General features: G+C 38.8%; 2 protein-coding genes across 3 annotated transcripts in view; one reads left to right on the plus strand and one right to left on the minus strand.

Moving 5' to 3' along the window:
* Window positions 1-587: 587 nt before the first annotated feature.
* Window positions 588-23,877, plus strand: part of ccdc146 (coiled-coil domain containing 146) — an 83,000-nt gene continuing 59,710 nt past the window's right edge. For both annotated transcript variants that reach the window (XM_055231974.1, XM_033989274.2), the window contains exon 1: window positions 588-860. In XM_055231974.1, the coding sequence (XP_055087949.1) occupies window positions 642-860 (219 nt within the window). In that variant the 5' untranslated portion in view covers window positions 588-641. The remainder of the gene's footprint in view (window positions 861-23,877) is intronic.
* fgl2a (fibrinogen-like 2a) lies at window positions 1,603-14,842 on the minus strand. Its single transcript, XM_033989089.2, has 5 exons — window positions 14,076-14,842; window positions 13,103-13,307; window positions 6,374-6,593; window positions 4,577-4,747; window positions 1,603-3,991 (listed from the first exon to the last, which is right to left on the minus strand). The coding sequence occupies exons 1-5, from the start codon at window positions 14,652-14,654 to the stop codon at window positions 3,676-3,678; spliced, it is 1,491 nt and encodes a 496-aa protein (XP_033844980.1). The 5' UTR covers window positions 14,655-14,842; the 3' UTR covers window positions 1,603-3,675.

The raw sequence follows: 23,877 nt of genomic DNA on the forward strand, positions 1-23,877 counted from the left end.
TTTTGTTTAGGCAAGAATTTTTTTTAAAATTCTTATCTAGATAGACGAGACACTTGTTAAACTGCTAGGTTGATTTTGCTCAATCAATCCAACTAGCTAGCTACACCGCATAGCAATTTTAGCTAATTCCCAGCAAACACGGAACGTTCAGGGACTTAACTGAGGGTCCCAGGCGCAGGTGCTTCAGTAAAGGAAAAAAAAAAAGATGGAAAGAGTATGGACAACACGGACGCAATGCACAGGCTAACAACTCCTGAATGTTTGGGTTTTTTGGTGTTTTTTTTTTTACTTTGAGTTTCTCACGATGGTTGTTAATGAGCAGTAATGAGAACAGATGCTCATTGCTGTGACAAATAATAACTTACTTGAGTTGGAGTTTGGCTTTATCTAACCCGAAACAGAAAAAACTGTTATACACCATTGTCAAGGGAACGTTAGGAGTAACACACAACCGCCATAAAACTTTCCAAAATAACCTTCAGGGAACTTTCTGCTAGCCTAAATATAACCTTCCCCGAACACTCTGGGAATCAAAAAAATGTTAGCTTGGTTCTTATGCCTGGCCGTGTATCGTTAATGAACTCCTGCATGTTTCTGCTTTTGTCTTGTCACAGTGATCCCACATCTGCGTCTGCGGCAGTATGAATCTATTTGAGGATGAGCAGGGCAGCCGGGCTCTCAGCGTGGAGGAGGATGGTGAGGAGGATGAAGAGGAGGAGGAACAGACGGAGGCAGAACAGAGAATGGAGGACAGGCCTCTAGTGGCCATTACACCTGACGGCTCTCCACCACAGGAGCAGGAGCAGCCCTCTACCTGCACTGATGCCTCTGCTAGCCCTGCACTACAGTATCTGGATGAGGTAACACAACACAAGTGTATTTGTGTAAATATTTATTTTTATGAGTATGCAGCATGTTCATAAGTATACCCACCATAGTCTATACCAGAGCAGACTTTTTTCTTGGCTGGACATAATGAATAGGTTTATGAAATGATGGGCATGTACAGAGATTGGGGTTTTTTTTTAGGGTTTTTTTTTTTTTTTTTTTTTTTTTTTTACAGAAATGTGGAATTGCCTTTATATTTGTCCTGTTAAGTGGTTGATTATAGCTGCCTGTTTACCTTACTCCGTCCCACCCATTTTAGTTCTGATTGCTACTGGTTAATTTGTGTAAAATGTTCATGGGAGACAATAAATCATTAATGAACCCCTTCTCTGAGTGCTTTGAAAACAGGGTGAAAGATTCTATAACTTATTTGCAGCCCTAAAAATCACAACTGGAAAAAGGTCACAGATAAAAGTAATGCCCCTGGCAACTTCATGAATAAGGTGAATAGATTGGTTTGGTCTTTCTTCCTACAGACTCTTTCTTCCAACTAAAGTCTTTGGAGATTTTAATCAGATCTGATACATCTTACAAATTTCAGCAAACCCTGGCAAGCCCAATTTTAACCCCTGGAGACAGGTCTAAAAACCTGAAAAATATAATTTTAATATAAATAACTACTACTCAAAAAGGACAGCTTAAAAATTGCATAAGGGCAATAAAGTAACAATTGCCCCCATTGTCTCTGTGGGAATCACCAGTATTCTCCAATACTTGACAGTGATTGATACATTTTATTGAGTATCACATTAACAGACAGCAACATCACTGACACCGATTTCCAATCTTTCACAGTCGTATCAAACAGAATCCTGCCTCAGACACATTTCCCTCTAAAGCTGTAGATGCAAGACTTCAGTGCGCTGCAGACTACTTTATTTTTTAAAATGTATTGTCATGCCTTATGTACACTTGATGTATACATTTTGTAAGGTGCCTAAAATACAAAAAAGCTTAAAAAATTAAGCAGGCATTATGATCTCTGAGAGCATTGCAATATATACAGCTATATGGTGAGATTGAGAACAGTTTTGTATAAAAAAGTGCATATTTTTGGCATGATATTGATAATGAATGATAGAAAAGGTCAATGTTTCACATACAGAGAGTCCTAAATACACATAATATCACTATATGAATGATATCGATATTAATAAAGCTCAAATGTCAACACTCAAGACCTTACACATTTCATATTTATAAAAGCTTTCATATCACTCTAAAGAAAAATAAATACTGTACACCTCCATAAACATTCCATTTCCCATTCACAGTGTGTACACGTTTTATGTGGTGCTATACATGTTTCTAACATTAGGCTGCAGTATTGTACAAGTGGGGAATCTGAGCTGCTTTTCTAAATGCAAAACTACAGTTGTTGTTATTCAGTGCTCCCAGTGTTGTGGAACAAGTCAAATGTATTCTCTGTCAAGAGCGGTAAGCAAAATGTCAATAAAGTGAAATGATCTTGGCACTGTCCCCAAACTAATTTCATTCTTGGATCTATCGCAGAGGAGGATGATGCATTTCATCAGCATCACAGAATCCACATAGAAGCACTGCTGTCTTCTGGGTGCTGTGAATCATGGCTTTGATTTTTAATAAAACTGCTAAACTCGATAAGCCCTGCATGTGGTCTTAAGCCATGAATTTGAGACTGACTGGAAACAGTTTGATCAGCTCGTATACCTCACATGAGTGCTTGCTGTTAATTAAGGAGCCATTTAGAGCAGAGAAAATGATAGCTCATTAGTTTTAGTAGGACTGTGTGCTGGCCTGTGTCTCTGCTGCTGAGTTTATGACAGGACAAGAACATGGAGGGATATGAGAGACATTTCGCATGGAAACCCTCCATATATTATTATGGCTCCTGAAAAAGACTGCACTTTAAAACGCATGTTGGATTTTTATGTTTTTCTGAAATATTTTGCACCATTTACATATGGCTGCGCTCTTGAATTTGTGAAAAATATATATTATTGACCTTATAGACTGTTTAAAAGTAGAGATGGGCAATATATTGTATCGGCCAATATTAATATCCAATACTGACACTCAGTATGAATAAGACAATATCAGAGAACTCTGACTTTAGTAAAAATGGAAATAGAAGAGCAATTAGGCAAAAAATATGACTGAATGCTTCCACAATCATGCAGTAAATTATATCCAAGATAAATGAATTGTGTCATTATTTTTACAAAAGCAGAAAGCTGATTTGTGATCTTTACTTCAACTTGAGATAAATTTGTGGGCAGTGCTATGGATTTTAAATCTAAATGTTGGTATCGGCAAATATCGGTCACCGGCCACAGCAGCAAGCATATATTAGATATTGGTAATGGCTCAAACAATCCATGTTGGACCATTCCTATTTAAAAGTTTGTAATCAAATACATTCTAAATTCTGAAATGGAGGCAACTGGATGAAAAAGTGAAGTGGAACATAATGTGAAAACAATGAAGAAACTTGGACCAGTCTCATAATAATAAAATATGAAAACTCCAGATGATTGGCGAATGATAACTACTTGATGTAAGTGGTATCAGAGCCTGGTTTAAAGACTTTTACAATTGTACTTCACTTTGCCTGCTGTCGGCTCCATTTCGAAATTTAAAACATTCTGACAACATTTTAAAGGGGGTCTATACTGCATTCAATATGTCCATGGGCCTGGCTTGTTTTGGTTTTGTGTGCATGATATGTGCATGTACAAAGTATACCTCAGCGTTTCTTCCCATGCTTGTCGTCTGTTTGACTTTCAAACACTTTTCTGGTGAATATTTTTAGGGAGCATAGTTTTTGGGCCTTATCATCATCCTGACAGTCTTGAAGGCCTGTCTGTAGTTGGTCGGGTAGTACTCCGATGACATGTTATGCCAAGTGCCCCAGAAAATGCCATTCCTGACGCCCTTGTATCTCTTGTGGTAGTACTTCCCATTGAGGTTGGCTGACATGCAGGCATCAAACCACCATCCCGAGCTGTAGTAGGCGCCGCAGTTTCCAGAGGGGTACATGTCATTGTCACGGTCCGGAGTGGAGAAGAACTTATGGTCGTGGTTGAAGTGTTTGTTGAAGCTCATGGCGTTCCCAGCTGTCCCACTGCAATGATACATTTATATATGTTCAAAACCTCCTCAGTGTGGCAGCACATCTATAAATATTTAATCTTCTCTCACACACAGATACAAGTGTTTTCCATTAATATAGAAGAATATAGTGGTCTGCCTTAGTCTAGTCGTGGTCATTTCACCATTTGAAAAATATATATTTTGTTTTAAATTGTTATGGCAGCAATCCAAATTTTTCCACTATTCTTGTACCCATAGAAAATTCTCCCCCATAGTCATGGACGTTGCCTTGTGCCCATTTTTTCCCCATGTATTTGAGCAAAATTTGTCTTGCCCCAGTACAGATATATTGTATAAGCAGCTCTTGAGGTGAAAATAAGTCGACCATGTGCTGTTTGCGTCTAATCAGAAAGCCGTGCCGTTAGCGTTGACATGAAAAAAATCACATTTAGCTGATTATTGTAATTAGAATCAAAAAGTAACTACAGTATATTATTCAAAAAGGCAGTTTATACAATATTAGTTTATAAGTGACAATTATACTTCACAAATTGTATTAGAAAAAATGTGCCACCATTCCCTTAAGGGTATCTATGCAAAATACTGAATACTCTACCTATATCCACTGATGGACAGTCGATAGCGAAGGAATTCATTTGCCACGTAGAACTCATCAAACTTTGCATACTCCCTCACTCCCTCAAAGTCCTCCAGGTCTATACGCAGCACCATGTCTTTGGCTTTGGCCAGCAAATGGATGTGGTCATTCCCCAGCCAGAACTCGCCCCTGCACAAGGAGAAATATGAAATATTTTATCATCAAGTGTGGGCATGTCAAGCATCATGAGCAGCCAATATAGAAAGCTCAGTGCATCTTTAAATGGGTTCACTGCCTGGCCAGTGAATTTTACATTAGTATAACTAGAAGCACTACAGAAGTCAAGAGACACCCACAAACGCAAAGAATATATTAAGACGAGTGCAAGGATGAGCCAAAACTGTCTACACTGTTGAGTAGACACATCTTTCCCTTTACTTTGCAAGTTTCAAGTTTGTCCCTTCAACTGCTTTTCAATTTAAAGTCATTTGCGTCTTTGCTGGATTTCAGATGACATCACAACATTATTTAGGCCAGAATTATTTAATACAGATAGGGGCAGCTAAAATGAATATGGCTGAAATGCAGTTGTTTGTATAGTGAGTTCTAGGGTCTAATCACTAATACAAATCGTCAGGTTCAACATTTATACATTTATCTTTTGGAACTTTCATGACAAAATCCAGTGTTATCAATAGGGGAAAATGGCTCTGGCCCCATATCGTCATCCTAGAATCTGAAAACTATCAGATTTCATCATTAATTACACTACTTTGTTCTTGTTATCTTCAAGGTAAATGCACAAATGTTGAACCTGATCAGTCCTATTATTGACTAGACCCTAGACCTCACTGTTTTACAACAAAAATCTGCATTTTATCAATTTTAGCTCCCCCCATTTCTAATAAAGCATATTTGATTATAGAATGTTGTAATGTCTTCTGAAACCCTGCAATGGGTATGATCTGCATTTAAATTAAATCTCAGTTGTTATGCTGAGTATTTTTGTACTGTTATGGGAGCAGGAATTTTGCTCTTAAACTTACTTTGTCATCTGTGACCCTTTGTAGTACATTATGGGTTGCCTACTGCCCATAGACTCCATAAAAAGTGAAATTGAGACACATAATTAATCCCTTGGTGCAGCGACTGGCTGTTGTTATGTTGTGGAAAGAGAGAATTAGTCCATTGTTTTTTGGGCAGCAAGTGACATTTTGTTGTGGCCCCATTAAAATGCATATCAGCCCATAATTACATTGAGCCATCAGCAAAATTGAAGCTAACTTTTCTTTTATGCTATGTTTTTCTTATCAACTAATTCTTTGCAATCATTCTAGCTGGGTCCCAAGCAGATGGCCGGTTCCAGTTTGATGGGCCTGGTCTAGTGGTAAATTGGAGGGGAGGCATGCATAGCTTTTTCGTATATTACTCGCCATGCACACACGCTAATGGCTTTCATCTTAATATACCACTGGGACAACTGTTTTTTTTACCTGTGGTAATTTTTTACATCAGTCAGGTGTCAGTTTGTGGAAAAAAGTTGAGAAAAAAGTACAAAAATACGGAAAGTAGTGCAGAGTTCTACAACGGAATACCTCTTTGTCATCAACACCAAAAATTCCATCCAAAATGCTCGGACAATTTACGCACAAGGAAGACATTTTTCTGTCAGTTTAAACCAATAAAAGTGTTCTCCAAACCGCACCCTTTACTGACAGAGGATTGGCTGCAAAAAAAACCTGGCCACATCATTGGTGATTTGATTAACTGCACAGTCCTAACCCCAATAAATTTGACCTAATATTATAGCTATACCTTAGATTTCCGAAGCCTTTTTTGTACTCGGCCCAGGTTCGGTTGAAGCTGACAGAGCCGTCTACTCTCTGCTGGATCACGGTCCACCCCCCTCCGTAGGATTCCATTTCACAGAAGACCTCGAATGTCCCGTTGCGAGGATCAGGAGTGACTCTGTACACTCCGCTCTTCCTCTCCTGCAGCACGTTGTAGTCGGAGCAGTCCCTTGGGGCCAGGATGACTGTTGGCAGGTCGACAGAAAACAAAAAAGGCAAAGCAGTTAAAAAAGACTGCGCTCTGAATGCGTTTTCATTTTTCTCTGGCATTTTCTCGCTGTTAAACCAAGGGACTGTAAAACCAACAATCCCTTAGGCGCAGACAAGAGAAAGTATGAGAATGAGAGAGTGCTATCTGGGCAGGCAAGCCAAGTTTCACTTTTTAGTTTCATACAAATATTTCAGCCTAAATGTGCACAATGGAAATGGCCAGACGCTGGTCAAATGTAGATGATTGGAACCTTTATTGCCTCAGATGGAACTTGTCTTGCATAGAGTTGTTGCAATACTAAAATTTGAAAGTCAATTTTGATCCTAAGGCAAAGGCATGATACTCTAAACCGATTTTGATACTAGAATCATTATGAAAACGTACGCAAGATAGAAGGTGCTATTGTACTAGTTATATATGATGTATGTCAGGTTTATTTTTTAGTGTCAATACATCATCTGGGTAGTCTTTATATTTTTTTACCCTAATCTTGCACATGAGAGTGCACAAAAGGGAAAGAGGAGACACATACCCTATCACAAATTGATACAATTTGAAACTTTATGAAAGATTTAACAGAAGGTGAACATTTTACCTCAAGACGAAGTACAAATTGACAAGTTTCACATTTGAATGGTTTTGATAATGGATTTTGACAAGACTGGACGACTGTGTTAGAGCATCTTCAAAAGCACAACTCTTGCGGGATATTACCAGTCAGCAGTGGTCAGTCTACTCAAAAGTAGTCCAAGAAAGAAACAGTGCTGAACAGTGCTACTGACAGTTGATGGACAAGTATTGCTTAAACTTTAAATACATTTTATAGTGGTCCTGATGGAAATACGTCAGAATACACCGTACATCCCTAATTGTTTCATTTAGATGAGTTAGGTGTAATGCTTGATTGGTATTGTAGAGAACATGGGTTGCCAAGTCTTGTATTAATCCCTAAATGCACCTGTCTCTGCTTTTTAATACAGTGTGAAGGAAAAGACTTCCACCTGCACAGAGTCCAAGGACAAAGGCCAGTGTCAATCGATAACAGTCTAATGCACTATGGTCACATTTCATACAGTGCAGCTCAAAACTCTCTCTCCTCCCTCTCTCTCTCTCTCTCTAGCTCTTACTCCTATGTCGCTCTTTCTCTCTCCTTCTCCTGTCTCACTCTCTTTCTCTTCGTCGCTATACTCCTCTCTTCCCTCCCTCTCTGCCCCTCTTTCTTGCTTTCTCTCTCTCTCACTGTTACTCCTTTCACTCCTTTCTCTCACCTTCTTAGTCCCCTCTTTCTTCCTCCTTTCTCTGTTCCTCTCTCCCCTCTGTTTTTCTCCTTTATATCGCCATTTCTTTCCCATCTATCTGTTCCTTGCTCCCACCCTCTCTCATTTTCCTTTCTTTTTTCTCCTCCTCCTTCCTCTCCTCTTTTCCTCTTTCTCTTTCCACTGTCTTTCCATCTCTCTCCTCTATTTTAGTCTCTGTCTCTCTGTCACCTTTCCTCCTTTCCCTCTCCCTCTCTCTCTCCCCTTCCTTTCCCCTCCCTCTCTCCTACCTGCTGTGTAGCACGGCTTGATATCATAACTTCCTCCACCGCATTTACCCCAGAAACCCAGGTGGAGGGATCTTTGTCACTATGCATTTAAAATACAAAGAGGAGTCTCAAAAAACAAGAAAACAAAATTGAGTGTGAAACTGGATTAAACAGGCCTGCCCCCTTGTTGAGAGTTTTGAGCCTCCTGCTCAAATCATTCTGACACAGGGCAAGCTGCATGTGGACCCTCACGCACTTCTCTAGGCATCCCACTGCTTAATCCCTTTTGCAAACTGGGCTTAAAGGGAATTGCAGTGATCCGTAGTGTACGTGGAGCAGTCGTCATATTCAGGTTACTTAACATCCACATTTCTGTTATGCACTGCAGCCTGCACTCAACTGAAATACAGTGAATCCAGATTGCAGGGTTTCAGTCGCTATATCAATTTCACAATTGGAGTTATAACAATTGGCTAAATACAAAAGCAGCAATTCTTTAGCCAATATATTAAATGTAGAAGTGTGAGATGAAGTATACTGTCTTTAATTAAAATATTTCTGCTCTTTTGTGGTCAATTGTATGATCCAGTCACGTTTTGTCCTAGAATTCATTGTTAAAACTTTATCTCAATAATTAATACATAAATAAAACATTGAGATGTTGACCTTTGTCAATTTTGCCTACCCTTACTTACTTACAAAACTTGCTAACCTTGTAGTTCTCACCTCTACACTTTCGGAATATGATTTTTGTATTACGTTAGTAGATCACATTTCCATCTTTTCTCAAATATTGTGAATTTGCAGATATGCACTGTGAATGTGAATCTACTATTTAAAACTTATTCCAACAGCAATACTATACACATAGCAATACAAATTGCTATTTCTTTTAGCTCAGCTTCGACCCCTATCACACGTTTTGGCCTGTGAAATTGTTTTTATATCTCCCACACTTGAAGTTGATGACTATAGTTCTGCACTTCACTCTCCTCCCTCTTATTTGTCATCTGTCTGTCTGGTGTCCCTTGGACAAGAAGAGCCATCACATCTCATTACCTTGGGCACAGCGCCTGACCCAAATAACTTTAATATCTGCCTCTTACTGATGCCCAGATGTTTGCTGATTGGCTGTCCCCCTGGCGAGGGGCTGGCCTGCCTGGATATGTCCTTGCCTAATAACTTCTGTGATGGCCAAGACGACAGAGCGAGTGAAGAGGTTTAATAAATGACTTCCAACACCCTGTCATAGTGCATACGCATAACTTATAAGCAGGGGTGGGTTGAGTAATAATCTTGAGTTACTTACATTTGAGTCATATGATTAAAGATGTACTGTGTCACTTCTTTGGTGGAGTGTCTTGTCCTGCTTGTCACCATGGAGATATTATTGAGTGTAATTCAACTTATCAAGTTATTTTTTTTTCATTTAGAGTTGTTTTTATTATCTTGAAAAACAGGCATTTTACTATGAGTGTGGTTGCTTCTCCACAGATCTGACATGTAAGTTGATCTGGTGTCAACCGCTTGTCTCCATGGAGGTAGATAAGTTAAAGAATATTTTTCTGACACTAAATCTTCAAATCTTCACTTGCTTGAGTAATATTTTTGGAAGTAAAAGTAGTCTTGTTTTAGAAAGAAAAAAAAAAGTTCCTCTTCCCATTGTGAGTAAATCTTGGCAAAACAATCTTATTTTCAGATATAATTTAGCTTTTTTTGGGTCTAATTTTTGCATTATATTCTTTGGAAATACCAGAATCAGAATAATCTGTTATTGCTTTTTTTCCACATGGTGTTGATCCTTATTCTTATATCAAATATTATGTCCAAACATTTACTTCACCAAATGATTTTTACATATTAAAGTAGTTATTCTGCGCACTACTTTTACTCCTACTTAAGTTTCAAGAATCCTACTTACTTACATTTTTGGCTACTTTTCAGACACCTGCTTTTAAGTGATTGGCATTACAATTAAGCCAACTCTCTTATCTACAGACAACATAGTACACAAATGCAGGCATGGACATGGATAAGCCAGAGACCAGAAATGCGAGTGTACTTGGTAATACACAGTAAAGTTTAATGGCATAGAACTCATCAAAAGCGCCCAGACTTCCTCTTGGAAAACGGCACGTTGACACAGTGCAGAGACATTTCCTGATGAGGCAGCACACAACCCCGCATCCATTCTCTTTGGCTGAATTGAGTTAATGTAGCTGAACTGTAACATGAATTGCTGTCCATTCACCTCAAGGCCCTCATATGTCTCAGGGGGAATGAGTGAGGGAGGGAGGAGAGTGGTGTATGGATGCGGATTGACAATGGGGTTAAGATAAACGTTGGCAGCATGCACAGCAGTGAGACCATCTTGACTGAGCCTGACAAGAGCTCCTCAGATTCTGCTTGTAGGTGAAAGTCCGCTTCACATTGGCACCAGAAGACAGTACTAGTTCTGCATATATAAGCATATTCTTCCTCATACAATTTTTGTTCGCAGTTGCCTCTCATTTAGCTTTCAAGAATTCTGCGCTATTGAGTTATAACTTGACTTAAAGCTATTTATGATTCTGAATTTTGGAGTTAGCTGCGTCATAACATACTGAAATACGCAGGAATGCCTAGAATGAAATAGTTCTGTTGTCTTGTTTTTTTGACATATTGACATCACAGATTAACTTGTGTACATATGTAGATTTATTTGCAAGTGTGAAGAGGTATTTCCATTATTTTACTTGTTTTTTAATTAGGTGTTTTAACAATGAAGTTGAAACTGGATGGTGGTGGCAGTTCTTGCTTGTCATTTTGATTGTTGACGAGGGAGGCTGGAGTGTGTTGGCCCAACTTCCTGTGCTCTGCTCTGTGGGACTCTGTGACTGACAGCCTGTCAGCATCCCCCAAACAGTCAGATCTGATTTGGTCATGAAATCTTCCAGGAAAGTAGAGTGAAAACTTTGGCTTGTGGCGTTATTGTATGTGGTTGCAGTAGATGACTTATAGTTATATTGACTGTAAGAGGAATGTTGTGGTAGAAAATACTGCATAAAATCGTCCATGTGTAAGAATAAACAGTTAATTAGGCTATTTTTGTTTTCGACTACAAAGGTTACTGCAAGGCATAACTGTACAAACCATCATGGTTTTTCCTCTGTATATTTTATAGTGTTTTGTAAACCAGTGGTACACAAGATGCCTCTGGTGGTAAGCAGGGAACTCTGTAGTTTGAATATTTGTTATATTTATAGACAAATCTATAAATATTTCTGTTGGGTTTGGGTAGGGCTAATCAATATATATAGCTACCTTATTCATGATTTAGCCTCATTTTAGACCATTTTAAGCTTCAATTTAGGCCTGATATAGTCTGGGTTTAGATCTGGTGGTACTCAGAGACCTAAATATTATCGTAGGTGGTACCTGGATTGTAAGGGTTAGAATACGTATTGCAGGTGTCAGTTTTGTCCCAAAACTGTTGATTTTATCAATATAATTATTTATCTTTTTTTTTTTAATCATTATCTTTTTCATCTGTAGTAAAACATGTTTGTAAAATGCCCTAGCAGCCTACACTGAACAGATAAACTGATTGTCCAAGGCCGATCGAAAACAATCAAGATGACACACAAAGCTTTGTGTGTCATCTTGGTTCTTGTTGCTGACTAAAACAGGACTACAGTTGAAGTGTTAAAATAACACTCATGTTTTGACTTTGTAGTAGTCTATTTGCTGTTTGTTTATTTCCATGGAAACAGCAGCTCTTATCTGTTTCTTTTGGATTCACTTCAGGCATCATCAGGAATAAACGATAAGGTAACATGAAGAACAATCTAGCATGTTGAACTGTTTGAAGCTCATTAATATACAAAGACATGAGTTGTTGACCCTGATTGCCCCTGTGACCAAAGTCTAGAAAGCTGTCTACATTGTTTTGGTGAGAGATAATGAGGACTAGTTGTTTTTATGCAGGGAAGAACACTCAAGAGCATGACCTAGAGACAAAGGGATGCAGGAGGAGAAGTGAGGAGAGAGGGAAACGCGCGGCACAGGAAAAGTGGATTAGTGGCAGACAGGCAGAGAGGAGGTAAGAGGAGGATCAGGGACAAAGCAGAACTGAAGGGGCGTTTGTCGGAACGTTTAGGGAGGAGAAGAGAAACAACACTGGGATTCCCTTCACACCAGTGCCCCCCATAATCTACTTAGAAGAAATAAGCTTCCATCAAAATCCACCACATTTTTCAGTTATGCTGCTGGATCAAAATTCTATTCACTTTCACAGAGCCCGCACCACTGCTTCTGAGAAAAGCATGGAGTGGAGTTTTTTGTTTAGCCAATTTTGACAGGATAACTTGATAAACATTTTTAAATAACCCAAGAATCTGTCTTTTCCCTCCCTAAATTTGAGTTCCACCATATTTACCAGAAGAATTTCATGGTTAGGGGACCTTGAATAAGTTATGTAACATGGTATTTCAATTTGTTTTTGACAGATGAAGTATTGGTTTCTGACTTCATTTTAAAGCTATTTCACAATAAGGATATTAAGTCCAAACTTGACTCACTGTCCTCACACATTAGTATCACTTGAGTCAAGGTTAAATTACCCGGGCTTGCACACATTGCGCAATACCTGAAAATAGTTGTTTTTCCCATCTCCACAACCTGTGTTTGCCTTGTCAGTAGAATGTTACTGGCACACAAAGTTCCATTCATCGTTTCAAAAGACCACCCTTATAATGTTTAAGATATATCTGTGATTCATCTCAACAGTATGCCTTACTATACTGGCAATCTATTCAAAATTAAACAAAGATAAAAATGCTGGAAGGAGTGATATATGAGGGCAAGGAGGCATTCTTGCTCAACAGATAAGGTCTTGTAAAAATCACTATCATTAAAATATATGACATAGCCATGATGGACGAATACTATGCACAGTAAATCATTAAATCCATGCTTACATTGAGGGCTGTTCTGCACGGCACACTGGGTGTTGCAGGAGGAGCTGAGCTTGTTGACCACTCCCGTGATGTTCTCCACACGCTGGTCCACCATGGCCTGCACATTGTCCATGTTGAGCAGGTTGAGCCCCTCGAGGCGCCCCTGTAGAGCAGAAATCTGGCTCCTGGCGTTGCGTAGGCTGGTAGACATCCTATTCAGCTTCACCTGGAAAGGACCACAGCAAAGGGAAGGAAGTCATCTCTGCGTGCAGAATATAAAGCAGCTAGATTACTCGAGCCGGCAGCCTCTTCATTGTTTCAATTAAGAATTTAGAAGAGAAACAAGGCTGAGTGATGCCTGGCTGCCAGCCAAAGTAGTGCTGAGAGGCGACGCGCTTACCAACCCCAGCGAAAATGGACCGTCATTTGAGTGCTGTGAGATAGTGATTCCCGCCCTGTTTACAGAACCAGGAATGTTCCCCCAGAGGACTGTACCATGCCGGACTTTAGAGCCCTTTGCATCTGCTCAGTGCACATTCCAGATGACTACATCTGAATGGACATATTTATGTAACTTTGTAGACTGTTTATAAAGCACATTTTACCTCTCTTTGTTTAGATAAACAGCCTCCACAGTTACAGGTATGACGTTGTTGCAATTACACATGGCTGAAATCAAAGTGGAGGCAGTTGTGCAATCCTCTTTTTTGGCATAGTTGCATACATTTCGTTCATGCTTCATTATGAAATGTATTAATTCGATGTAGTTTTTATGACTTATTTATGTGAGTAATTGTTAACTTACCAAAAGGAAATTATTGAAAAAAATATATATGTGTGTGTGTGTGTGTGTGTATGTATACACACACAAACACACACACACATATAGATATACACACATATATAGACTTTGAATAATCGCCACACATTTTCTTGAGTGTATGGTTTCACCACAATCATTCTCATTGTCCTATACTGAGGCAAATTCTCTTACCTGCATTTCCAGCAGAGAGCTTGGGCTTGGTGTCAGTTTGCCGTATATTGGGACTTGTCCAGCCCCGGTGACATCCTGTGCTCCAGGGATTGTCCCGTCTCCGCGCTCTTCTTGGCTAGACCCTGTGAGCAGGTCCTGTCCTGACAAATCCACTCTGTGCACCTCCTCTGCATCCCTCTGGACCTGCGCCTGCCCCTGGTCGGCTTGCTGATGGACCCGAGCACCGCGGCACTCCTGACAGCCACTCTTCAGCTTATTCACCTGCTCTTTGAGGCTCTGCAGCTCCTTCATAGTTTTCTCCAGCAGTCTGAACTGCTTCGGCATCTGAATAGTGAGAGGAGGCAAGGTGAGGTGATAGGGACAGTCCTCCTGGTCCTCCGAGGTCCCACACTGGCTCGAGGGGCGTAGTTTAATGGGACAAGAGGCTGAAGTCCCAGACTCCGATCCCAAAGCATATGCTCCCCGAACGTCCCATCTCTGGTGGCCATTGACGGGGAAGTCCGCTGCCCGACTGCTGCCTGGGACCAGTGCGGCTGTCACCAAGACTGTGACAAAGATGCGGAGCTCAAGTGTCCTCATTTTCTTTCGCAAATTGTGTAAAAGTTAACCAATTTCCAATAACGTCTCAGCGATGTAGTAAGAAGTGTGAGAGGCTAAAATCGTAGAGATGTAAGTCCAGTGTCCGTATGTTTAAGAGAGAGAGAGCGCGCGGAGAGCAGTCTGCAGGAGGCAGAGCGCGCTGGGGAACTGCCGCTGCCTCAGATAGCTGTGTCATTAATATCAGGAGGAGAGAGAGAGGCAGGGAGGGAGCGAGGTATGGTGCTGTGGAAGGGAGGGGCACAACTATTGCGTAATGCAAAACACCATATCCCCAGAAAACATGGAGATGCAGGCAGATTATGTGAGAGGGTAGAGAGGGGGGCGAGGGGGAGAGAGGCGAGAGGGAAGAGAGAGCGGAGAGAGGGGGAGAGGTCCACCCGCTGCAGTCAGGTGCCTCGCTGCTCATTTCCCCCAAATGATTCTGTTCAGTGGAACTCTCCACTCCACAGCGCTGAGGCAATGTACTTTGTCTCTTTCCTGTTTTTGTGGTTTGGTGGTTTCGTGTTGTATGACCTTAACCAGATGAGCTATGAACTGTACTGAGCAACAGTAGGTTAGGCATGAAAGAGGTACTATAAATCAGTACAGTGACTACAGCAGAGGAGAAAGGATGTCACTTTGCCGTATTTTTGTTATTGGAAACTTTTTTTACTGATTTCAGCACAGTATTCTAATATGATAAAATCTAATACCCAATCCAAATATATTGACCAATAAGCATTTTGCTGCTCTTTTATGCTGTTGCCTTTCATATTTTGTAAACTTTTGCACCAGATGCCCTTCCTGTCTCAACCGGCCACAGTATATTATGTGTTTTTCCCATGACCATTTGTCCTATCTTTGGACCTAATATAGAGATAGAAGAAAATGCATCCAAATTGCATAGGAAACATTAAATTGACCTTGTAGATGATTAAAATGCTTTTATTTATGGTCCCTGTAATTACTAATATTACAGTAATTATGGTTTTGTTTAGTCAAGCTTTTAATGAGATTTCAAGATTGATACATTTCCCATTTCAATAATGTTTGTGTTGAAATATATTTTAATTAGTCAAGACAATAGTAACATTGAAATACAGTAAATGTGCCCATGATGCAAGTGTGGTATGGCTTTGTAATGTACTCAGAGGCTTCCTGTTATTACGACAGACTTGTAGTAAATCTTGGTGAACAAATGCTATACATTATTCTGCTCATATGGTCTTGGACTTTATTTATTTGAATTAGAACAGTGCATATTAATCAATGTGTCAGCAAGCAGCTTCAACATAAATATGGAGATTGCAATTGCTAAATTCCATCTGTTGTCTTAAGACAAAAAAAAGGAATTAAACATTCAATTAGACATGACAACACATCTAAGACATTGCAAGGAAATGGAGACTATTTACAATAAAAACAGCAGCCAGAAGTTTAAAAAAGCATAAGGTCATCTAAGCATCTATGGCTTCCCCCCTCTCTAGTGTGGTATCAATAACTTTTTAAAGGTTAAGCAGTTTCTGATTTGCTCTGGCAGGCTATTCCATAATTTCATTCCTCTGATAGACAATGCCAAATCTGATCTTTACTTTCATAACCAACTGTAGACGGTTAATATTTCATTGACAGAATTTCTCTGACATCTTGAGTCATATTTCCAGAGAGGCAGCACAGTTTCAGATAATTGAACTCATCCTCACAAGTGGCTGTGTGCCCTGATGGAGGAATCCGGCACAAAAGAAAATACAGAGACACAAAAACCTCCCATAACAAAGCGATTCAATCTCGCTGTTGGCTCAACTTCAATTCCAGCAGTCAATATGAGGACATGAACACATACAAAGAGCGGTGGCGGTCCTCTCCATCACACAGTGCACCCTGCGTCCTATATAGAGAGCCAGTCATTATTTTTCTCCCCGAGGTGCAGGGTATTAAAGTCTACAGCTGCTGCTCGGCCCACCCTTCACATATTTTATGCACAGGTCTGCAGTGCTAATATTTTACACCAGCGCTTGAGGCAGTTAGACAGGTGTGTATGCTCCCTCTGCTCCTGTTGTGGTCCACACCTTCCAATGGTTGTGCCAGCATCACATATAAAATACAGGCTGCTCTCTGAGTGAAGTTTCCGCCTGAAATGTTTTGGTGAAGCTTTGGAGATTTTTGAGACAGGTTTTCAAAGTTTGAATTGGACAAATTCTGGCAAAATGTCCATCACACTGGTTTGGATTGACATCTATGTTTGAAGAAAATACAAAAAAAGAAATGTGTATTACTTTAGAAGCCTAGATGTAAAATCAAACCTAAATATTAAGATAAAATGAGTGTTAAGCATTATGATTATTGAATGCAATTAACATTAAGGCCTGGGAATTGCAAGTTCCTCACAACACCCTGATATAGAATCCACAATACCATACATTAAATATGTCAACACTTGCATATCCCAAAAAATAGTCTTAAAAAGTGATGTATTTACCATGGACAGTAACAAAATGCATTGGAATTTCATGTTCACAATGCTGTTAATATCAGAACACAACAAATTTATGAATGAGTCATTGCATCAGCTCAGCAGCCTTAAGCCTTAATGCAGTTGTCAGCAGGTAGTTCAGTTGTGCAACTCGACAATTTGAGGAACCCTAATTTCTAATGAATTGAATACGAATAGTGACGTATTAATGTTGCATTAGTTTTACAGATAAATGCCCATTAACATGCTGTAATTGGAGATAATGGTAGGCACAATAAGCTTTAGCTTCTTCCTACACCCGGTCATTGACTTACTTCATTGTTCGATTTGATTGTAAGGTTCTCATACTGAATGTTATATTTTATGTGCATCATACTGAATATCATGCATGTAGACTACACTGAGTTGTACATTGACCAAACAAAAATGAAATCAAAAATTAGTTTAAAAGTATCAAGATGTGCGTCTCTGCATCAATAGGGTATTTTTGTTGTATCAACACTTTCAGGGCAACTATAATTAACATTACAACGGTTGTTAACTACGGTAAATAGATTCTGGGTTATGGTGTGCACTTCCAGAACAATTTACTGCTAATATCTCTATGATCTGACCATGCCTCTGATCAGAACTCACAAGATGCAATAATAACAATGCATACAAGTACAATACAAGTACAAATACAAGTAATCACCATCAACAAAGTTATGATTCACTCCCAAAACTCCATTTACCTCACTCCATACCTTCTCCTTTCTGCTTCTGATTATTTAAATAAATAATTGTTGATAATAATGTTGGTCAACCAAAACACCATTGACCTATTAATTGACTTAAGGCCTACTACAGCCCTACTTAACACAAATTTAAACAAATTATACTGTCTGTTGCCATTTTTACTTTAGTGTTGGTAACTGTCAACCTTACCAAATGTTTATTGTTAAACTCTGCCAGTCACACCTCCCATTACTTTACATTGCAAACTTATTTGAATGCACCAGTTTGCCTCAAGTATTAATTATTTAGCCCCAAGTATTAATTATAGTTGACGAGGATCTTCCAAGATGCACTTAAGCGATAATCACACATTTTGTTGTTGCTGTGTGACCACGGGTGAATCCTAATGCATACTTACTGAAAACATTAGAATAAATCACATTAACAACCACTGTAATCTACATCATTCGCTGCGGTCATATCTCTGTCCCTTTCAGCCCTTGGGACGTGCCAGGCTCATGTAGTTATTTCAAACAATAGCTAGATAAACAGAATAATGGGCTAAATCTGAAAACAGGATCTCACCAAAAAAACATGTTTGAAGTCAGGCAGAGATACAGCCGCCATATGTGTGTGTGCATATAATCATTGGGCTTGTAGTTATCATATTGTGGGGACTAAAATCGCACATACTCGCTACGGGGGACCAGCCTCCTTTATTGGGACAAAAAATCATTTATTATTAGATCAACAATATAGTTTGAAATCAGGTGGTTTATTAGGTTAAGGTTAGGGTTTAAGTTCCTGTAAAGGGTCTTATCCTTAAGAATCAGGAAGCGAATTATAAGCAAGTTGTTGTTTTCCATATTGTGATGGCAAAACTCCAATCTGGCCTTGGAAAGTTGTGAAACCTGCTTATAAACTTATCGTCATGAGTAATTTTGATGGTTATGGATTGATGAGATTAGGAATAATTTTGGACTTTTGTCTTTTAGGTTAGGCAAGTCGCAACTGGTTATAAAATCCAAGGAATGAATATAAGACGATGTAATGTCCCCCTAAATCATGAAAACCCAACATATATGCTGGTGTGTGTGTGTTCACTGCCATTAGATTACCTACTACACAACGTGACCCTAGATATCCCGAAAGGCTGCAGCTGGTGATACAGACAAGCCTATTCCTCATTACTTCCCCCCGACTCCAGTGCCCTGCCTCTGAAGATAAGAAGGGAACAACACCTGTCCTCTACTTCTATCACCCACAAAGCCCACAAACTAAACTACTCGCCTGGCCAGACGTATCCGAAAACAAGTCCAGACGTAATTTCACCTCTTCCAAAGTCTCTGACCTGTTCACTGCCCTGTCTGCTTTACTCTTTACCATGTTTCATCAAGTTTATCTCTGTTCTTTAATACTTTAAACTCCAATAGGTGCAGCTAAACTGGTTACAGTTATAGTGCATGGTTAAGTAGTTACTAAGCCTAAATCATAATCTTAATAAACTATTTGTTCATCATGGATTTAATGTTTGTTCATGCTAATTAAGATGTAGTTATTATAAAGTGGTACCTCTAAAATGATCTTACTGTTATTTCTCATTCGTTCATTCACCGTTTTGTTGTAGATACATGGACTGTTTTTGCAACGATAAGGTGTTCTGATGATGGGTGATATGAGGTAGGGATTATTCAGCAAAACTTTGGATGGTTTTGGAGGACATCGAGGGCATCTGGGAGTTGAGTTGTATTGCATGCCAGCACACTTTACCATTTGTTACAATTTAAGCCCAAAAGTACATTACAGTAAAACTAAAAGCCATTATTTGTCACAAAGTTTAGACTCTTAATAATCTCAAATTATTTTTATGGTCTCTGGTGATTTAGTTTTCATCTCTTGAAACTTAATTTAGCCTCTCAACAATATTACACTAAAATGCTTACTGGTCAGAATAGAATAGAATAGAATCTATAGCTGTACCTGCATCTATGCTTGCTTATTGAATAGTTATATTTCCTGAAAAATGAAAGAGGAGATTCTCAGACCTTGGGTTTTCTAATATTATTTCTTTTCTATAACGGCAGCTGTGAATCTGAGGAATGGATTGAAACTGTACTATAGTTGTCATTATGATTATACTAAAATTTTAAACTGATTTTGATACCAAGAAAAAGGCTCAGTTCTAACTAACATCCCACATTGAAGATTTAAAAAACTTAAAAAAAAAAAAGATAATATAATGTAATTGTCAACACAGAATTATAATACTTTTTTGTAAATATTCCCACATTAGTGCCAAATGAACCATCTCACACTCTGAGGATCTCAGGCACCGGCCTCCTATTGGTGCCCAGAGACAGGACTAAACATGAGGAATCACCGTTTCAGTTTTATGCAGCTAAAACCTGTAACAGTCTTCCTGAAGATGTGAGACAGGCCTCTACTTAGACATTGTTTAAATCCAGGCTCAAAATGGTTCTGTTTAGCTGTGCATATGACTGAAAGGTTTTTATTCTGCACTCTGCTCTTTTAATGTTAATTTTACGATGATTATTTTTGTTTTGTCTTGTTTGTGTATTGTGTATTTTGATTTTAATGCCTCTCTTATTCTGTAAAGCACTTTGAATTACTTAGTGCACAAATAAACGTGCCTTGCTTTACCATGTGGTCTTATAGTTCTGGTGTAGATCAAGCACTTTCTAAAACTATTCAGGAAAAGGCAAATTTTGTTGCCTGGGATCCAGAATACACACTTCTTCAATACCTTACAAAGATGTGAGTCTGGTCACCATTGAATCTCACAAGTTCAGATGGACGTGATTGACAGGTGGATTCGCCAATCGGGTACATGCGTGGTCCTCTTGTATCGGAAAAAAAAGTCAGCGGGGGCTGAAAACTTTGCGGATTTCTGCAGAATCAATGAACAAAGCCCTAAACACTGTTAATCTAAGATGAGATAAATTTGATTTTATTTGTAAATGACCATTGAGCACAATCACTTTTGACTGGGCTCAAGACGCAACACAACGGAGGATGTGGGGACCAGACTGATATCTGTATAAAAAAATACAGACACATATCGTTCTGGATTTGCCAGACAACAAATTTTGTCCTATTTATGTGATTTCCTTCAGTATCGATACTTGCTCAAATGTGTATCTTGTTTTGATACCAGTTTTAGTATTGCTTGATATCTGCGTATCACTTTTTGACAACCATTAGATGTAGGAAGCAAAACATCATTGAGGATTTGTTGAAAACATATTTATGCAAGTACATCTAAAAAAGCTTGAAGGACATGTCAGTTTTCCTGGACGGCGAACTAGAAGCAGGAGTCGAGAAGGCCGGGCAGTTTCAAATCAGTCTCTTTATTCAGCAGATGCAGGCATCAATCGAATGAAACACCAACTGTCTCCTGTTTTACATCTCTACTGTGGCTCCTTATATACTAGTTAACACACGTCATAATTCCTCAATAATTAGCTAGAAATGTACAGCACGCAGATTGTTATCTGGGTTCAATGAAGACAAAGTGCACAAAAACAAGCATTTTTAGCTGATCTTTCAAAGTATCATCATATATGGAGGTTCAGGGTACATATACAATCTCATGCCACGTTGGCGCACACGTAAACAGGAGTACAAAGTATGATTTACCATATTACATGGAATAATAATCTCACAATTTCCCCTTTTGATCACATTTACACACATGTGATCATCAAAACAAAATCAAAAAACAAAAAAACAAAAAGCTACTTTCACATAATAATACATTCAACTTAAAGTTCCCATATGTGAGTAAAATTTTAGCTTTAGCTTTAACCACCCTGATTATAACACAACCCAGCCCTTAGGCTAACATAGCACATAAATCAATACATGACTCTCGGACAGCAAATAAGAAACAAGGAGCACTTACTAGGATTCAGAATTTGTTTTCTTGTATACTTTTTTAGCAATCTACATAATTTTGACCAAACTTAGTCAATTGATTCGGGACCTGAGAGTTGGGACCCTACAGAGAGTAATAGAATTTGTGACGAGGGGTCTTTTTTTGTTAGGGCAGTTGCAATCAATCGTTCTACTAGAGATCGGAGACATGGGATAACACAGCATCCAATTATGATCAAGATAGCAATTACAGTCAATATTGTAGTAATGACAGATATTATGGTCGTAGTCCAAGGACCAAACATCCCGTATAACCAATTTGACCAAGTGTTTTCAGATACGCCAGAATTCTTAGCAAATTCCATGGACAAGGACTTAAGTTTGTTCAAAGCTTTTGCAATACTTCCATCGGGTGAGGTATTATTTGGTATATAAGTACAGCATTCTGCTCCAAACATGCTGCATACTGATGATTCTTTGGCAAGTAACATATCTAGAGCAATCCGATTTTGCCAGGCCATAAGTGACGTAGGGCCCAATTGCTCTACGATGCCTTCTATTGCCTCAATTGTGTAATTTATAAATCTTTGTTGATTATAGTAGAGATAATTTATCCAAGCCGTATTTTTAGTAGCAGTTACTCCAGCAAATAAAACTGAAGTAAATCCAGCCGCAACTACATCTTGTGCTTTGAACTCATTTGGAACCCCCATGGGTATACCGATAGAACTGAGGTAGATATCTTCATTAAATGATCCTTGGAGTTTGGGTTTAGATTGAGGAGACAACGACCTTTTGAATACATGATTATTTCCTGAGTTAACTCTGTATGACAATTGAGTTTGTTTTAAATTTAGTGACTTTGCTGGACCTATGGTAAATGGAATAATTAACATAATCGGTGCACAAACACCTGACCATGTTTTTGGTAGAATGGCATACAAACGTAAATTTGCACATAACCACCAAATATCTGCACGAGCAGTATTATGGCCGTTCAGAAAAGCAAATTCTCTATAATTATCAGAAGATAAAGTCTGATTACAAAAATGTTTAGTGAAACTCTCTATTTCATTTTTATCATTTTTCCCTGCGTCTGTACGCATAATGGTATCTTTAAGGAAACACGTATATTTAGCTATTCCCAGAGTCCAGGATGTCGGCACATCCTTGGAGGCTACTACTGGTAGTTTATTATGAAGTTGATAGCATTCATCAGTTTTATCAAATGAATTTTTAGTGAAGAGTTTAAGTATGCAAGTTAGGTCTTTTTCATTAGAATATGGTATTGATGTAGTTGTTAATCGTGGTCTAGCTGCAGAACATGCAATGCAATCTTCTGTAGTTAAAGTATGGGCGGTGTACTGTACCCATTTTAGCCAAGTATTTTCATTCATTTCGTGCCCTGTTTCAATTTTAATTGCTTCGGTTAGGGAAATTAAATCATTTTCTGGAGCAGGTTTATTAGGTTTCAAAATTGTTGTTTGGATGTAGCCTTCAAAATTTAACTTTAGTTTTCTATTGCAGGGTACAGTATCAATTTTTGAACACTGGAATCCTATAGAATAGATTCCAGAGTCATTAAGTGTTGGATTTTTAATAGATAATACTAAAGGATTGCATCTTTGAGTAATTGATTTGCGCCCTCTACAATGTTTTAGGTCCTCTTGATAAGAAGCATGATTTTTCCTAACTTTTGTTAAAGTAATTCTCTGTTGTAAGCCAATTTCAAAAGTATCTTTTTCTTTATTATATTGTCCACTGGTACTTGTTATAACTCTGGCGATCTCTATAACCTTATCATTTTGAGCATTTACCTTGGTCAGACATGTATCTTTGCAAACAATTTGTACATTTAAGGCATGGTCTATAGCAGGTGCGTCTTGCATACAGTCTAGTACTTCGCACACATCAAAAAGTACGTTGCACGTTTGTCCTTCATAACAATATTTTAGAAGTTTTGGTGTCCCTCTCTTTACTCTTTTCAGTGCCCATTGTCTCTTACCTGTATTGTTTGTTGTCAGCTCGGTTGTTGTTTTGATTGTTGGCTGTCCGAGGCCATTCTCAACACTTCCATGAATAAGGGGAACGTACCAACACACTAGAACAATAGAAATTAGCATAATTAGTGTGATCCAG

Source organism: Periophthalmus magnuspinnatus, chromosome 23 (genome assembly GCF_009829125.3).
Source record: "Periophthalmus magnuspinnatus isolate fPerMag1 chromosome 23, fPerMag1.2.pri, whole genome shotgun sequence".
NCBI classification, from domain to species: domain Eukaryota; kingdom Metazoa; phylum Chordata; class Actinopteri; order Gobiiformes; family Gobiidae; genus Periophthalmus; species Periophthalmus magnuspinnatus.

What these genes read in the sequence shown, in the direction of transcription:
- fgl2a (XM_033989089.2), bottom strand. Translation starts at nt 14,654, where the DNA reads ATGAGGACACTTGAGCTCCGCATCTTTGTCACAGTCTTGGTGACAGCC. An exon ending in GCTCTCTGCTGGAAATGCAG is followed by an intron (nt 13,308 to 14,075) that starts GTAAGAGAATTT and finishes GGTCCTTTCCAG; the next exon opens with GTGAAGCTGAATAGGATGTC. An exon ending in AAAGGCTTCGGAAATCTAAG is followed by an intron (nt 4,748 to 6,373) that starts GTATAGCTATAA and finishes CTCCTTGTGCAG; the next exon opens with GGGCGAGTTCTGGCTGGGGA.